Source organism: Macaca thibetana, chromosome 3 (genome assembly GCF_024542745.1).
Source record: "Macaca thibetana thibetana isolate TM-01 chromosome 3, ASM2454274v1, whole genome shotgun sequence".
NCBI lineage: Eukaryota > Metazoa > Chordata > Mammalia > Primates > Cercopithecidae > Macaca > Macaca thibetana.
Genome location: NC_065580.1, coordinates 117,567,986 through 117,585,575, shown reverse-complemented (window position 1 = coordinate 117,585,575; position 17,590 = coordinate 117,567,986). Strand labels below are relative to the sequence as shown.

At 49.6% G+C, this 17,590-nt stretch overlaps 1 protein-coding gene and 1 long non-coding RNA gene across 16 annotated transcripts in view; one reads left to right on the top strand and one right to left on the bottom strand.

Moving 5' to 3' along the window:
* TNS3 (tensin 3) overlaps nucleotides 1-17,590 on the top strand; it is a 309,986-nt gene that overhangs the window by 104,505 nt on the left and 187,891 nt on the right. For 12 of the 15 annotated variants that reach the window (XM_050785529.1, XM_050785522.1, XM_050785526.1 and 9 more), the window contains one exon: nucleotides 1,042-1,080. Coding sequence is in view for 5 of the 15 variants with exons in the window: in XM_050785522.1 (XP_050641479.1) it covers nucleotides 1,042-1,080 (39 nt within the window). In the remaining 10 variants the exon portion in view is untranslated. Of the gene's footprint in view, nucleotides 1-919; nucleotides 939-1,041; nucleotides 1,081-11,748; nucleotides 12,269-17,590 lie in introns of those variants that run through there. The other 3 variants (XM_050785531.1, XM_050785532.1, XM_050785524.1) reach the window with 3 other exon arrangements.
* On the bottom strand, nucleotides 8,759-9,779 carry LOC126951450 (uncharacterized). The gene is made up of 2 exons (XR_007724481.1): nucleotides 9,526-9,779; nucleotides 8,759-9,305 (listed from the first exon to the last, which is right to left on the bottom strand). It is a non-coding gene; the product is annotated as an uncharacterized LOC126951450 (long non-coding RNA).

Genomic DNA, 17,590 nt, shown 5'->3' with positions numbered 1-17,590 from the left:
GATCTGGAGGGGGCAGTGCCAGGAGAAAGCTAAGGAGTGAGGTCACTCACCAGGAGCCGAATCCTGTTTGCTGGCGCCTGGCTCCTGAGGGGCCCCCCAGAGCAGCACAATGCCAGTCTGGCCCCCTTAGTCCCTGTCCTCAGGGAGAGCTCTGTGCCTGTGAGTGGGGCCCCTGCCCTGTGCCAGCCACTCTTCTGAGCTCCTCACATGCCGTCTCTTAATTCTCACGGTGACCTTGCCCGGAAGGCACTATTGTTACCTGTAGTTTTCAGATGTGGAAACTGAGGCCCGGAGAGATTAAAGGCCAAGGTCCCGTGGCTAGTAAGTGGTGGCGATCCTTCCCAAGGTGGGGTCTTTGCCCTGCAGGACTGGTGGCTCCGTGTGCCTGTAACTAACTGCCTCTCCTGACCGTGTTTGAGCCGCCTCGCCTCCCTTGCTTTCTTTGTCTTTCCCAGGGAGCTCTCGGTCTTCAGAGACTCTGATGGAGTCAAAGTCTCCTCTCCCATCTCTTGTGCCGAATGGAATAACCACGCTGACATTGCCACATTCAGACTCTTTTCAGTTCTACTTGTAGAAATAGTTCTAGAAAAAGTGGCCCCTTGTGTAGAGAATGCATGCCCCTGGGTGAGGATGGGAGGAGTAGGGGCTTGAAGACTGCCAGGGAGAACCTCCACCTCCTTCTCTGGGCCCCACTCCCAAGCTCCCCAAACACGGACCGACTCGGAAGTTTCCATCCTCGAGGTCTACCAGTTCTTTGTGCAAGTAGGGGCTAAATTTTGTATCTATGAGTGATTTGCATTTTTCTTGAAGGGGAGGTCCCATGGTTTCCATGACATTAGCAAAAAGGACAGGGACTTTCCAAAAGTGAACAAACCCCTGGACTCTCTTAACTAAATCTTGTCAGTCTTGATCTGCTACAGCTTTGTGGTCGGAGTGAGGTTAGAGACAGTTTCATTCAGCCTTTGGGAGCCTGGCTTGATTATGATGCTAATTTTTTCCTGGAGAATCCGTTTGCTTATCTGTTTCTTCTGTCTTTGAAAGGTGGTGATTCCCTGCGGTGTGCAAGCCGGACTGGAACAGGTAAGCCCTTTGCATTTCTTTGGCTCCATTGTTCTATCCTGTGGGACTAAGTCCTTTCTTGAAGCTGGGCCCTCTTTGGGGATCTTTTGGCTTCCTCTAGGATCCATGCCCTCCCTTTGACCTGTAGCTTTCATTCCCAAGGCTCTCTCTGAGGAGGTTGACCATGCTGCACTGGCCATTTGCATGGTTTTTTAGAGAAGAAGATCCGCTGTGCCTTTGCGGGAGCTGCCTTTCTATCAGTAATAGTTACCTTCGGAGCGAATCTCCCCAGGCTGAGTTTCCTTGGCTATAAAGTGAAGACAGCACAAGTCTGTTGTCTTAGTGATAAAAACCTGGAGAGTGAGGGTGCCTGGGTCGCCGGGTGGCAGTGGACAATGTCGTGTAGTGGTTTGTAGACTGACATCCAACTCTGACAAATACTGGGTGTGTGTGTGTGTGTTCAAATCGGATTGATTTGTAAATACAGTAGCACTTTCTGTTTGGCTTGTGATTAGGCAAATTTAAATTGCTGTCTGCTTTTCAAATGCAGCTCCTTGGAAGGTCGTGGTACCTCCTGGTGTTTTATTTGCCTCCACCCTTTGGAGCTAAGGGGGTGAATCTTTGTTTCTGAGGGCTTATTGCAGGATTCTGAGGGCTTGCAGGATAACTGAAAGGCTCACTGTGCCTAGACAGTAGGACACAGGACCCTCTTCTCTCACTGCAAATCAGAAGCGACTCCCTGGGAGGGAGATGGGAAGCTGCGTCTTGCTGCTGGGGAAGTGTGTGCAGGTTCGGCCTCCCCGGTGGGGTAGGGAAACAGGTGCGCCGTGGTTCCTCGTGGATGTCTGTCAGGTGTGCTGTTGCCCGTACTTCTCAAGCAGGGCAGGGCTTACTGCCCTTGGCTCCCCCTAGCTTCACCATACACAGAATCTGGGGTGTTGTGCTGGAGATTTGGCAGTCTTCTGGGTTGTGAGCCTGGTGACCTCCAGACATGGAAGTGGCTAACTGCCTAACTGCCTCTGTCTTGTGGTGCAGTAGGACATCCTTCCCCAGGCTCGGCCAGCGGCGCCTGTGTGGCAGCTTCCCTGCTCTGATGAAGTCGAGATCAGATCCTGGCTGCAGTGACTGGGCTCTGCTCTTGCCCCCTGCCCTCCTGAGCCTTGGTTTCCTCCTTAAGCCATTGGGCATGGGGGCGGCTCTCTAACCTCATCACTTGAGTGGCCGAGCCCTGCCCTCTCCCCCTGCCGACCTGAGCCTCAGTTTTCTCCTTTACGCAGTGGCCATAGGGGTGCTCTCTAACCTAGCTGCGGACGAAAGAAGAGGGACTATGGGCTCAGGCCTGTCACAGAAGCCTGGTCACAGGCAGGGTGCCCTTATTATGCTCCTTTTAATGCTGTCACATGGTGTGGTCTCTTCGCTTCTGGAAGAGCACAGTATGCATTTGAGGTCATAGGAACATGAAAAAAATCTCACTCAGAAACCTAAAATATTGAGAAACTTTGAAAAACATGTTGCAGCATCAAGAGCTGAGGCCATCCGGGGTGGGCGCCTGCCCGGCCGTCCTTGCTGGCCTCAGCTGTGTCCCCAGGCCTGTGATCCACTCTCACTCCATTCTTCTGTAGCACTCACCGCCGACGGGGGGTAGGGTGGGGCAGCGGGGGGAGTGGGGGGACTTGGGGGAGTGTCTTTGCATTTGGTTTTGACAGGCTGCAGTTTGTGACCGATTTCCTCAGGCTTGTCACAGGCCCCAGGAGCCCGGGGCTGAAGCCCAGGTGGTCCCAGAGCTGTGTGCCTGTCCCAAGGCCCTGGCTGAAGCCTGTTTTCCTGGTGGCAGCTGAGGCTCTCCCACCTTGCAGACAGTTCCTTGCCCTCAGATTTGTTGGAGAGCCCTGGACATCAGAGGCACCAGAGGGCTAGAGCCGTGTGCCGGGTCTAAAGACGCGGGTTGCAGGGCTGTCAACAGCCGGGACAGGCCAGAGCCCCATCCTGGCTGCTTAGATGTTGTCACTGTGCCCCCTGGAGCCCAGGGTCCCAGAGAGGAGTCTTCAGTCTCCTGGAGCACAGCCCTCCCCCTGCATCAGGACACGGCCTCCCTGTTAATCTTTTCACAGGTGTGGTTGCTAAGCGATCTGGCTCTTCTAGCCCAGCCTGGCTCCTGCCCACTCCCCTTGCTGCTGTGTGTGTGTGTGTGTGTGTGTGTGTGTGTGTGTGTGTGTGTGTGTGTGTGTATTATGTATGTAATTGTTTTAAGTATATGAATACACACATGCATGCAGTTGTTATATGTATATGAATAGACATGCATGTTATGCATGTAATTATAGGTATACGAACACATGCATGCATGTTATACATGTAATTGTTATATGCACACAAATGAATATGTACGTGTTATACATGTGTCAGCACATGAATACATACATGTGCCATACATACGAGTGTTATGTATGTGAATATATATATATTAGGTATGTAGTCTTTATATGTGAGTGTATATGTGTGTCATGTAATTGTTAATATGAATGTTTCTATGCATATATTATGTATATAAATATTACATATGTGAATGTATGTATCTTGTATGTAATTGTTATGTGTGTAGGTTTCGAATGTAGTTGTTAATATATCTGAGTGTATATGTATATGTGGATAATGTAATTGTTACCTGTGTGTGAATGTATGGATGTGTGTGTTTATTATGTATGTGAGTTTATGTGTATGTGAATGTGTGTGTGTGTGTGTGCATTTCCCTGAGACGAACATGTGTGAGTCCACTCCGTACTAAGCTCTCTGTGGCCTTTTCAAATTGCCTTGACCAGATGGCCTCCAGGTGTGGTCCCTGGACCTGCAGCCTTAGCATTGCCTGGGCACCTATAGAAATGCACATTCTCAGGCCCCAGCCCAGACCTGCTGAATCAGGAACTCACACTGGAGCCCAGTGATCGGTGCTTTAACAAACCCTCTGGCAAGGTTGATCAGCTCAAGTGTGGGAATCCTGGCTGTGAGCTGAAACTGGGGCAGGGATCAGCCTGTGGGCGTGCAGTCAGGGGTGGCCTTGGCAATGCCTGCCTTTTGGGCTGCTCTCCCCATGTGGTGGTGTGGGGCCATCCGGGGTGGGCACCTGCCCGGCCATCCTTGCTGGCCTCAGCTGTGTCCCCAGGTCTGTGGTCCACTCTCACTCCATTCTTCTGTGGCACTCACCCCCTACGGGTGGGTGCGGTGGCGGGGGGCGTGGGGGAGCTTGGGGGCGTGTCTTTATGCTTGGTTTTGACAGGCTGCGGTTTGTGACTGATTTCCTCAGGTTTGTCATAGGCCCCGGTGGCCCCAGAGCTGTGTGCCTGTCCTGAGGTCCTAGCTGAAACCTGTTTTCCTGGTGGTAGCTGAGGCTCTCCCACCTCGTAGACAGTCCCTTGCCATCAGATTTGTTGGTGAGCCTTTTGATGCCAAGACACCCGGTTCCCTCACATCTTTATTTTGCATGGAGCTTTCTCCCCTGAACAGGGCAGTGCTGTCTTCCTCCTGGCGTGGAGGAGTAAATGGAAGGATGGATGTGGCAGCCCAGCCCGGCCTGAGCACTCTTCTGCCTCCCTGCTGGGTGGCCTTGTAGAAGCAGACCCTCCTATTTAGTGGAGCTCGGGCGGCAGGGTTTCCACCTGCACAGTGTGGCTTCTCAGGGCAGAAAGCACAGAATCTTTTTGTTCTTTCCTGATCCTGTCTGGGCTGAGTCTTCTGGCACTGTGATCCCTGGCATTTTGGATGGGCATGAAATTGCTTTCAGATAATACTGACATCCCTGATGTCACCTGGGGTGTCACTGTGCCCTGTGGGACCTGGCCAGGTCACCTGATAGCTGGTTTTTTTTTTTTTTTTCTTTGTTACCATTCATTGAGTACCTATTCTGTCTCAGATGCCCTGCCCTCCCTCACCCGCTGGAGCTCAGAAAAGTGAAGAAACTCCCACATCACCCAGACACTAAGTGGCTTCTGTTCTCTGGGGTGTCAGTGCCCCTGCATGGCCCTCTGTGACCTGCCCTCAGACCTGGCTGCCCTTCTGCTCTGTCCTGTGCTGGAGGCCCCTCCCACACCTGGAGTTCACCTGGCACCTGTACCCACCCCCAGCGCCTGCCTTTGCTCTGTAGCTAACCTGAGGGGCGTGACCCCTTTGGAGAGGTTCTAGAATAGCTTCATCCCAGCATGTTTTATCGAGGTGAGCTGCCGGGTCTGTCAAAATTCCTGGAGTTGCACTGGCTGAGGGCATGATTGTTTTGAATCCCTTGGGCCTAATTCCCTGGTGGGGCAGAAAGAAGGCGGTGATGAACCATGCCAGTGGTACTTGCCTGCTGGCTTCCCACGACAGGACTGTAAGGGTGTCTGTCACCTTAATGACATTATACTGTGTGAGGGTCCTTTGTCTGCAGGCATAGGGTGCCTTTGTGGCTCCCCGGGGCATTTAAGACACAACGGAGAAGGAACATTTTCTGTGATGGTGGTGCATTGAACCTGTGGCTATTTACCTGTGATGTTCGTTTTCCTATTCCCGGTAGCAGAATCTTCTGTTTGTTTATTGCAGCAGCTTACAAAAGTGGAATATGAGGTTAGATTAATTCATGGACTCAAAAGCGGCACATAGTGTTGTTGAGAAAGGAGCTGGGAGGCAAACTTCCCTTTGTGAATGTCAACTTAGTGGATGTTACATGGACGGACACAGGGTTGGAGCTTCCTGGGAGCCAGTGTAAAAAGGAAACCACAATGATTGGCATGTGCCTTTCTGGAAGGTGGGAAGAACTAAGAATCAGCAGAGAAAATGTGCGATGAGGGAAATTATGAAGGGTGTAGACTAAGGCATCGGGGCATGCGCCACCTCTCCACGGGTCAAGCGGAATGATTTTGGAGGGATGTCAGAGGCAAGCTATTGGCACTGGCTTTTGGAGGGATGTCGGAGGCAAGCAGAGTCTCATTGGGACCTCTGGCTTTTCGAACTATAAAGGGACAGTTGGTGTCTTACCTTTCCATGGGCTGTGGTCTGCTGGGTCATAGAGAGAATGCTTCACCATTGCTCAGGTAACTGCTGTCCCTAAGGCTGGGAGAGGTGGCCGGGCTCCTTACAGTGGAGTCACAGCCTGTGGTCCAGCTGCTCTGTACGTCTACATGTATGTGTACACGCATGTGCTCACATGCACACACAGGCACAGAATGGAGTAGTAGGTGTGAGCATGGACTAGAGTTGGGCCGAGTCCCATCCCGGCTATGACACTAGTGAGCTGTGTGGCCTTGAATGGAGTTCTTTCAGTTTTCTAGGCTCCACTTTCCTCTTCTGTAAAATGAGGGTGCCACCAGCTCCTCTCGGGGTCACTGCCAGGATCGAATGAAATAGCATGCTTAGATCCTCCGTGCTGGTGTGACACAGGGAAGACACGTGGCGTGTGGGGAAGAGCCTGTTTGGTTGTCCTGTGAAGGTGACTTGGCAGCGCGGTTCTTCTGGTGCCCACAGCCTTTGCTGTGTGCCATTCATTGTTGATCTGGTTCTCCTGACGGAGAGAACCAGTCTGATGAGTTCCAGAGCGTGTCCCCTGCTTCCTGAGGGTGAGGATATCGATGACAGACACTTACAGTAGATGATTCCTGTGATCCCGCATTTGTAGACTTGGAGGCACCACCGCGGTCAGAACAAGGGCACATGCGAGTCTGTCCTTGGTAGGTGCAGGTTTGCAGGATCTTTTCACGATGCTGCAGCCTAACAGTGGTCCAAATGGTGGCCCCACAGCTTTTGATTGAAGTTCAAGGGCAGTGTCCTTGTTTTTTTCCTCCCTGTGTTTACCTTCATACCCTCTGCAAGCAACTGATTCATACCAGCAAATCTTGGTGCCCTCAGGTTCAGGGCAGCCTTCACTAGGACACCCTGAAGCCATGTGTGGGACCCACTCCACGCCTCCCCCCGCCCCCCACGCCCCGCTCCCCGGCCTCCTGGGCAGCCCACAGCCAGCCTGCTTCCAGGGAGGGCCTGGCCTGCCCCAGGGAAGTGCCGCCTGTTTACAGCGGGGCTACTGTCCTTGAAGGAGGCCGGTGTCCCCGCCTTCTGGTGGCCGCCTCCAGTGTGGGAGGGTTCAGGGCAGTGCCTGATCCAGCTCTGGGCAGGTCCGGAGCCCGCGCCAGCTGCCTGCTCTCACGCTGTGATTGTTCTTGCTTGGCCTTGGCCATTGTGGTCTGTGGCCCCGGAAGAGGGGTTGGGTAAGAATAGTGGCTGAGTCATCAGGGCGGTGCTTCTCTTGGTTCACCTAACCTGAGGCCAGCGGGCTGCTTCCCTCCAAGGTGACCGCAGGGCTCACATTTCAGCCTGAGGCTGGAGCTCACACTCCACCTTTGCACAGCTGTGTGTGCAAGGTGCGTGTGCCTGTGGGCTGTGGCGTGAGGTGTTTTGTGTATGCTGTGTTTGTGTGTTGTGTGATGCAGCGTGTGTGTTGTACGTGAGGTGTGTGTGGTGTGCTTTTTGTGTGTTTGTGAGTTGTCTGTCATGTGTGTTGTGTGAGGTGTGTGTGTTGTGTGTTGAGTGTGAGGTGCTTTGAGTGTTCCAATGTGTGTAGTGTTTTGTGTGTGTTGTGTGTCATGTGTGTTTTGTGTGTGGTATTGTGTGTGAGGTGTTACATGTGTGTGAGGTGTTTTTTGTGTATGTTGCAGTGTGTGTGTGCTGTGTGTGAAGTGTTGTGTGTGAGGTGTTTGTTTTGTGTGTGAGGTGTGTCTGTCGTGTGTTGTGTGTGAGGTGTGTTGTGCTGTGTGTGTTGTGTGTGGTGCTCAGGTGTATTGTGTGTGAGGTGTGTGTGTGTACATGTCTGTGTTGTGTGTGTTGTGTGTATTATGTGTGAGGTGTTTTGTGTGTGTTGCAGTGTGTGTGTTGTGTATGTAGTGTGTGAGATGTGTGTGTTGTGTTTATGTGTTGTGTGAAGTGTTTTGTGTATGTGTTGTGTGTGAAGTGGTTTGTGTGTGTTGTGAGGTGTTTTGTGTGTGTTATGTGTGTTGGGCGAGGTGTGTGTGCTGTGTATGTTCATGTGTTGTATGTGGTGCTTTGTGTGTTGTGTGTGAAGTGTTTTGTGTATGTGATGTGTGTTGTTTATAAGGTGCTTTGTGTGTGTTGTGTGTAAGGTGTTTTGTGTATGCTGTTTTGTGTGTTGTGTGTGGCATTGTGTGTGTGGTTTTTTGTTTGTGTTGTGTGTGCGTGTGTTGAGCCTTTGCTCAGTATGTTTTGCTTGAACTCAGAAAGCCAGACAGAGGAAGTGACCAGAGCAACAAGACCAGCCAACACAAGGACAGGACAGATGTGACTGTCAGGAAGTCTGTGCAGGTCATGTGCTGCCATCCTTGCCTCTGCCCCAGTGGCCGTGATGGAGTCTCATGAAGCTATTGGATTCTTTCAGAAAGAATGCTGACCAAATGGATGAGGAGGAGCTTCAGATAAATGAAATCACTTTAATGTTCTCCATTTTATTTTACAGAAAAATTAAGCAAATTTCAAACAAAACACCCACGCTTTCCACATGTAAACTACCGGGTGGGGGGCTTAGTGAGCTGAGCATCCCATGATCTGGGACAGTGGATCCAGGTGACCTATGTGGGTCTGTTCTGCCGGCCCCAGCTTGCAGTGGTCTCTGCATGCATGTTGTCACAGAAGGCTTCCCGCAAGTCTTCTTCTGGTATGTGTTTCTTGTCCTCACGGCCCGTAAGTCCAGGTATTTGATTGGACACTGGTTATTTCCTGCTTATAGATTGTTTCCGCCACTGCGGTAAACTTAAGAAACACAGTCACAGGTCTGTACACCACAGCAGAGTCTCGGCTGAAGATCACCTATGCACGTGGTGTCTGGATCCACCGCTGCCCCTTTCAGATTCTGTGTGTCTCATCAGGAGCCTTCATGCAAACATATTTGACCAGAGTCACAGTGAAATTGAGTTATATTAGGTCAATGGAGATACACAAATGTCCTTGCTCCTTAATCTCTCTGATCTCCAGGAAGCAGAGAGAAAAGTTTCAAGGATCCTGTTGGATCAGCGTCCAGGTGTTCCATTTGGTCAGAAGAGCCAAACTCAACATCTGTGGCTTTGGCAAAGGTCAGGCGAGACCCAGAAATAAAAATACAAACAGGGCCGGGCGCGGTGGCTCACACCTGTAATCCCAGCACTTTGGGAGGCCGAGGCGGGCGGATCATGAGGTCAGGAGATCGAGACCATTCCGGCTATCACGGTGAAACCCCGTCTCTACGAAAAATACAAAAAATTAGCTGGGTGTGTTGGCGGGCGCCTGTAGTCCCAGCTGCTTGGGAGGCTGAAGCAGGAGAATGGCGTGAATCCGGGAGGCGGAGGTTGCAGTAAACCGAGATTGCGCCACTGCACTCCAGCCTGGGCAACAGAGCGAGACTCCGTCTCAAATAAACAAACAAACAAACAAAAAACTGATACTGCATTCCCCAGATCTTACCTTGACACTCAGTCATCATAGAGTGGTGTTTAGTTAGCCTGTGCACGCAGCATTCGGGCATTGGCGGGGCACCGTGGAGGACAATGGGTGTGGATGCTGAGCAGTCAAGTGGGAGGAGGGCTGCGTGGGTGATCACACCCAGATTGGGAGGGCTGGATGCGGGTGAGGTCGCTCAGCAGAAGGTGGGGAAGGGGTGGCGCCAGCACTGTGAATCCTCCTCCTTCTCACCCAGTGCCCCTCTGGAGGGTGCATCGTTGTTGGGGGATGAGCCGCAGCCCCATCTCCCAGCTGCTGCGTCCTGAACAGCAATGGCTCAGGGTCCTGCCTCATCACTCCCCATGACCTCAGCCCTGAGAGGGTGTGGATGTGTTGCAGGATGGTTCTCTGTTGCTTTGGAACAAGTGAAGACCAACAGGAGTGTCCGGGATTTACGCTGTGAGAGGGAGTAGGACAGGCTGAAGATGTGCGGAGATGTGGGCTAGGGCTTCCTGTTCCCACGGCACACCTGCGCCTTCTGGTCTAGACGCCTCCAACCTCTAGAGAGTGGCTTAGGCGAATCACCTGTAAGGCCTGTGTAGGGAGCTGCCAGGGAGCAAGTTTAGGGTCACAGTCCTGGACTGCTCTCAGATTTCTGTGCATTTCACCCCTTTGAAAGTGTCTCCCTATTTCCCTGTGCACGTGCCTTTCTCTTGATGGGCACACACAATGGGTACCAGTGAAGAAGGGCAAGCCAGTGGGCTCCTTTCCCAGTGACACTCACACCTAGCCCTGCAGGTAAGGAAAGAGCGTGCAGTGAGAAGAATATTCGACCTGGAACACTAAGCAGGGCATCCCTACTTCTCACAGACCCAGAGAACCATCTGTAGGGGAGATACAGGGGTTGAGTTGTGTTCCCCCGAAATTCATGTCCACCTGAAACCCCTGAATGTGACCTTATTTGGAATGATGACGGAGATGAGGTCATGCTGGGTTAGATTGGGCCTGATTTCCATGACTGGGTTCTTGTAAGAAAAGGAGAGGACGCAGACACGGGGAGAAAGCCAAGTGATGACAGAGGCAGAGGCTGGAGCCACGGGTCTGGAAGCCAAGGAACCCTACCAATTGTGGCAGCCTGAGAAGGTGGAAGAGGCAGGGACAGATCCTCCCCTGGGCTCTCAGAGGGAGAGAGCTCCTGCCGCCTTGGTTTCAGACTTCCAGCCCCTGCATCTGTGAGAGAGAGAACACATGCCTTGTTTGAAGCCTCCCACTTTGTAGTACTTTACAGCAGCCTTAGAAAATTAATACAATGGGATGCATCCCTTCCCTTCTTTCATATTGATTAGTTGTTCCTCAGGCATTTCTGGAACTCCTTTTTGGCCCATGGTGCTCCAGCCTCATCTGGGTGGAGACACGCACTGCGAGGAGCTGGTACCTAGTGGCCACCCGAGAGGGAGGTGGCTCCTGGGAAAGGCTGGCCGAGGCCCCTTCTCCAAACTGCTGCATCCTGCTCAGATGGAACAGACTTTGAGAATGGGCAGAGAAACAGCAGAGGATGTTAGTGGAACTTGTTTAAAAGAGGAGCTTCTGGTGATAAACTGTCATTCGAATTGGGCAGAATTGTGAGGTTTCCATCACCCCAGGACTCTTCCAGGAAAGGCTGACAGGGCCCGCGGGTGCCCTGGAGCTGCCTGCAGGGGTCAGGCCCTAAGTCACTGGGAGCCCAGGTTGGAAGGGAAGACCCCCTTCCACTCCATCCTCAACGACTCCATGGGTGAGTGGGACCCAGGATGGCTGCCCTTCAGAGCTCAGCCCAGTTCCCAGAGACAGAGACGGCGAGATGGTTACCAGGATGGCCCCTGCCCTTGGTCCCGGCCTCTGTTTCCAGCTGCTCCCCACGGCATCTGCACAGTTGCCTGGTGAGGCCTTCATGACCCTGTGGGCACAGACTTCCAGGACTGAGGCCTGTGGGTTGTGGCACCCCCACCCTCACCCTCTCTCCCCACAGGCTAAACTTTGATCCATACTTTTCCTTTGATTTCACCGTCTCCTCCCACACCTAAAATAACATCCAGGCCTTTAGCTATTTCCAAAGGGTTTCTGGGAACTCAGCCCCAGTGAGGAGGCTTCCCGGCAGCCTTGGCCTTCCCTTCAGGCAGACTTCTCATCCACAGCCAGGAGTCCGCAGGTCTCAGTTCACTGACCTGCTGAGAAAGAGGGAAAAACCTTCAACACATTAAAAAAAACCAAAACCAAAACAACAACAAAAAAACACCCGTCAATGTGAGCCTCACACAAGCAGGCGCTCTCCCTTTGTAGCTGGAATTTGAAAGTGGTGGGTTGGATACTGTTCCTGAAGCTATTGTCCCGCCTCTGCAGGTGGAGGGAATTGTGAACGGTCAACAGCAGGGAACATATTAACCCCGGTGTCAGCTTACATCCACCCAGGAGCACAAAGCCTTGGCTAATGATTAAAAACCCACCCCGGCTAGGAGGCCTGGGCTGCAGGTGTGTGGCTCACAGGCGCTGGATTCTCACCAGCCCTGACCATTACCTGCATCTGTGGTTCAGGGTTGCTGCATTTCTCTGCGCTGGGGACTCTCCTCCTAAAGTGACAGGTGGGCTGGGTCAGGGGTGGACGCACCAAAGGCACCTTCGGCTGATATACTGTGGTATGGTCCCTGGACGCACCTGTAAGCAATGTTTCGAATGAATGAATGCTGCCAAGTCTGATGGCTGGACGTCTGCTGCGGACAAGAAAAATCAGGTTGAGTGGGATTTCTTTTCTTTTATGGCACAGATTCTAGAGCAGTCACATGTTTTACTTATTTATTTTAAGGTTTTTAAAGTTGTTTAAAAATTTCAGCTTTTATTTTAGATGTAGAGCGTACAAGTGTAGGATTGTTACCCAGGTGTACTGGACCCAGGTAAGGAGCATAGTACCCAATAGGCGGTTTTTCAACCCACGTCCCTCTCCCACTCTGCTCACTTGGGCACTTCCCAGTGTTTACTGTTCGCATGTTTATGTTCACATGTGGTCAGTGTTGACCTCCCATGTTCTCATGTGAGAACATGTGGTGTTTGGTTTTCTGTTCCTGTGTTAATTTGTCTAGGGTTATGACATCTGTGTCCATCCATGTTGCTGCAAAGGACATGATTTCATTCTTGTTTATGGGTTTGTAGTATTCCATGGTGTATATGCACCACATTTTTTTTTGAGACAGAGTTTCACTCTGTTGCCCAGGCTGAAGTGCAGTGGCACGATCTCGGCTCACTGCAACCTCTGCCTCCCGGGTTCAAGCGTTTCTTCTGCCTTAGCCTTCTGAATAACTGGGATTACATGTGCCTGCCATTATGCCTGGCTAACTTTTATATTTTTGTCAGGGACAGTGTTTCACCATGTTGGTCAGGCTGGTCTCGAACTCCTAACCTCAAGTAATCTGCCATCCCTGGCTGTTCAAAGTGTTGGGATTACAGGCATGAACCACTGCGCCCAGCCTGTACCACATTTTCTTTATCCAGCCAACGCTTAATGTCACTTAGATTGATTCTATGTGTTTGCTATTGTGAATAGCATGGTGATGAACATATGAGTGCGTGTGTCTTTTTGCTATAATGATCTATATTTCTTTGGGTATATACCCACAAGGGAATTGCTGGGTTGAATAGTAGTTCTGTTTTAAGTTATTTGAGAAATCTCCACACTGCTTTCCACAGTGGCTGAACTCATTTACTTTTTCACCAGCAGTGTACAAGCATTCCTTTTCTCTGCAACCTAGCCAATGTCTGTTGTTTTTTGACTTTTTAGTAATAGCCATTCTGACTGGTGTGAGATATTCAACCTATGGTGTGGGATATTCAACCTTTGTTGGATGCATAGTTTGTGAATATTTTCATCCATTCTGTAGGATATCTGTTTACTCCGCTGATAGTTTATTTTGTTATGCAGAAGTTCTTTAGTTATTAGCTCCCACTTGTCAATTTTTGTTTTCGTTGCAATTACTTTTGGGGACTTCGCCATAAATTCTTTGCCCAAGGCTGGTGTCGATAAGGGTATTTCTTAAGTTTTTTTCCAGGATTTTTATAGTTTGAGGACTTACGTTTAAATCTGTAATCTATCCTGGGTTAGTTTTTATATATGGTGAAAGGTAAGGGTCTAGTTTCATTCTTCTGCATATGGCTAGCCAGTTATCCTAGCACTATTTATTCCATAAGGTGTCCTTTCCCCGTTGCTTGTTTTTGTTGGCCTTGTCGAAGATCAGATGGTTGTAAGTGTGCAGCTTTATTTCTGTTTTCTCTTCTGTTCAGTTGGTTTATGTGTCTGTTTCTTTACCAGTACCGTACTGTTTTGCTTACATTAGCGTTGTAGCGTAGTTTGAAGTTGAATAATGTGATACCTTTGGCTTTGTTCTTTCTTGCTTAGGATTGCTTTGGCTGTTTTGGCTCTTTTTTGGTTCCGTATGAGTTTTACAATGTATTTTTCTAATTCTGTGAAGAATAATATTGGTAGTTTGATAGGAATAGCATTGAATCTATAAATTGCTTTGGATAGTATGGCCATTTCTTCCAGTTCACAAGCCTGGGATGTTTTCCCATTTGCTTGTGTTTTCTCTGATTTCTTTCAGCAGTAGTCACACATTTTAAATATGGAGGGGCCCTTGAAGGCAGTGGCCATGTGTGATTGGTTCAGGAAATAGCAGTAATTACTGAAGGGGAACATTAAATACTGATTTTTTTTTTTTTTTTTGAGACACAGTCTTCCTCTGTCTCCCAGGCTGGAGTACAGTGATGTGATCTCGGTTCACTGCAACCTCCGTCTCCTGGGTTCAAGTGATTCTCATGCCTCAGCCTCCCGAGTAGCTGGCATTATATGCGTGCGCCACCACACCCGGATAATTTTTGTAATTTTAGTAGAGATGGGGTTTCACCATGTTGGCCAGGCTGGTCTTGAACTCCTGACCTCAGGTAATCTGCCTGCCTCAGCCTCCTAAAGTGCTGGGATTACAGGTGTGAGCCACCGTGCCTGGTCTAATTACTGTATTTTTAGTAGAGACGGGGTTTCACTGTGTTGACCGGGCTGGTCTTGAACTCCTGAATCTCAAGTGATCTGCCTGCCTCATCTTACCAAAGTGCTTCTTTTTTTTTTTTTTTTAAATTAATTATTTTTTTGTTTTTGTTTTTTGAGACAGAGTCTTGCTGTGTCATCCAGGCTGGAGTGCAGTGGCACATCTCCGCTCACTGCAAGCTCTGCCTCCTGGGTTCCCGCCATTCTGCTGCCTCAGCCTCCTGAGTAGCTGGGACTACAGGTGCCCGCCACCATGCCCGGCTAATTTTTCTATATTTTTTTAGTAGAGACAGGGTTTCACCATGTTAACCAGGATGGTCTCGATCTCCTGACTTTGTGATCTGCCTGCCTTGGCCTCCCAAAGTGCTGGGATTACAGGCGTGAGCCACTGTGCCTGGCCTGATTTTTTAAATTTATTTTTATTTTTTTAATGTCTGCAGTTGGAGAGAAGTTGGCATGTGACAAGGAGGCATTACAGATTCCAGGTCAGGGGAGGCATTCGACTGGAGCATTATTTATTTTACCTGAGTGTATTTTACCTGCAAAAGGGATACCTATCTAGAAAACCGCGCACAACAACATCCCCAACCTACATCCACTTGGGGGACAGCCGGCGGGTGCCGTGGGAAGGAGCTGGCTTGGTCCAGGAGCCAGGGCCTAGGCTCAGGCTGCTCCTGTTATACATGGCCTTGTTCTCTAACCTTCTGTTTTCTTATCTTCAAATATGGGGGTTGCAGGGCTATGAATTTGTGGTGTTCTGTGGCTCAATAGTCCTTGTTTAGAGAAGCAGGTGCCATGGCGGTTTCCTCAGGTCTCTGAAGGCATCTTGAGCTTTTTGGGCAGAAACTTCACTCATGCTGTGTGTTGCTGGGGACCCAAGTCTGAGTGTCAGTCTGCCAGCAGCAGGGCAACTATTGCCCTCAAAATCTGAAACTTCATGGGCTCCTGGTCCTCATAGCTGCTGTGATAATTGTCTCATTCTCCTGGTGCATTTATAACAGGTTTGTTTAAAGTGTGCACTTTCCTGAGGGTATTAGGAAACAATTTTTGTTAAAAATTAAAAAAAAAAAAAAGTCCTTGCCGGAAACCTTATCCTATTTGGAGGCTCAATTGTAAAGAAAGAATAAGGAGAAACATGTTTAATTGCATGAGTATTTTCTACTTTAGTAGAAAGTTTTCTCTACTTCACTAACACTTCGTTTTCCAGCATGATGACCACCAGCACTCCTCATCCCGTCTTCTCTGGCCCTCAGGCCCTGGGGTAGCCCTGTGGCCTGTCTTTCCAGAAATAATGGAATTTGAAGAGAACCTGGGGTCATGGAAGATGAGGGACTTCACAGGGGCAGGCTGTACTTGCATCCAGGTTGTAATAGCTGTTAGCTTTGTACTTTGGACACAGATGTAATTTTCTAATGTATACAACAGACTTTCAGAAGTACTACTTATACCATCACCACCACCATCATCACCATCACCATTACCACCATCACCAGCACAGCAGTCCCTAGGTAAATAAAGAGAAGCAGTCGACCATTTAACCTCTGGGAACTGTTCTTCGGAGTTTCCAAATAAAGGAAGAGGGAAAGTTGTATCGAAAGAGGAATTCCAGCTAATCAACCTTGAAAATGTGATAGGGTTAACACAGTGCCCTTTCCAAACTCCTAATAAATGACTGTCTGGTTCCAGGCTGTGGTCCTCTGTAACCTCCACTATCACAAAAGGGGAGTTAGACCACGGGTCATAGGGTTGTAAGCCTCCTCTCAGGAAGTACACGGCCAAGTCCTAACCCCAGCCGAGTCCTCACCAGAATCAAATCAGAATCAGACCCAGCCTCAGCTCCATCTGCAACTGACAGGAAGTTCAGGGGCCAGGACATCTGTGAAGCCACACTGCAGGGCTCAGCGAAATCCAGGGCAGAGGGAATTCTACTGGGTAGAAACAACCCCCGTCTTTTTCAAAAAAATTGCAAAAAGAGGAGAAAGGAAAAGGAACTGGGCCTGGGTACTGTGGCTCACGCCTGTAATCTCAGCACTTTGGGAGGCCAAGGCGGGCGGATCATTTGAGGTCAGGAGTTTGAGACCAGCCTGGCCAACAGGGTGAAACCCTGTCTCTCCTAAAAATACAAAAATTAGCCGGTCGTGGTGGTGTGCGCCTGTAATCCCAGCTACTTGGGAGGCTGAGGCAGAAGAATGGCTTGAACCCAGGAGGTGGAGGTTGCAGTGAGCCAAGATTGTACCACTACACTCCAGCCTGGGCGACAGAGGCTCCCTATCAAAAAAAAAAAAAAAAAAAAAAAGGAACTGAAGTGACATATTAAATAAACATCGTAAGACTTTATTCAGATCCCAATTCAAACTGTAACTTAGACTGTAAGAAGAAATCCAAACAACCCCAAAACACTTATAGCAGAGAAGTTTGAACATGAATTAGATATTTTAAGGAATTATTCTTCACAATACTGGTAATTTGTTCTATGTTTTAAAATGTTCTTGACTTTTAAAGATATATACTGAGATATTTATGAATGAAGTGATGTGATATCTAGGGTTAGCTTTAAATGGCACAGTTGGGGGTGTGTCGGTGTATAGATGCAGTTCATTTGGGGACAGGTTGGTGACTGGAAACCAAGTGGTGGGACCTGGGGCTCCTGATCCATGTGTCTCTACTTCACAGGGGTGTTGTACAGGGCTCAGAAGATGTGTTCAGGCACAGAGCTCAGGCTGGCTGGTCACTGTTTTTATTATATGACACACCAGTGTTTCCCAAGCCAGTGTCCTTTCCCCCTCTTGCACAGTTATCTTCCATGACCTAATGGCTTAAGACTTTCCCACAAGTCTACTGTGTGGCATTGAGCCGTTGACATCTGGGTGATATCCCCTCAGCAGTGCTACAATGTGTCTTACCTGATGAAATGTTTCACTGAAAACCCACTGAGTTTGTCAACACATGGCGCAGAGTTCACAGGCTGCTTTGTAAAACAGTAACACTTGCTTCATAAAGCCTTTAAAGAAATCATCCTGAATA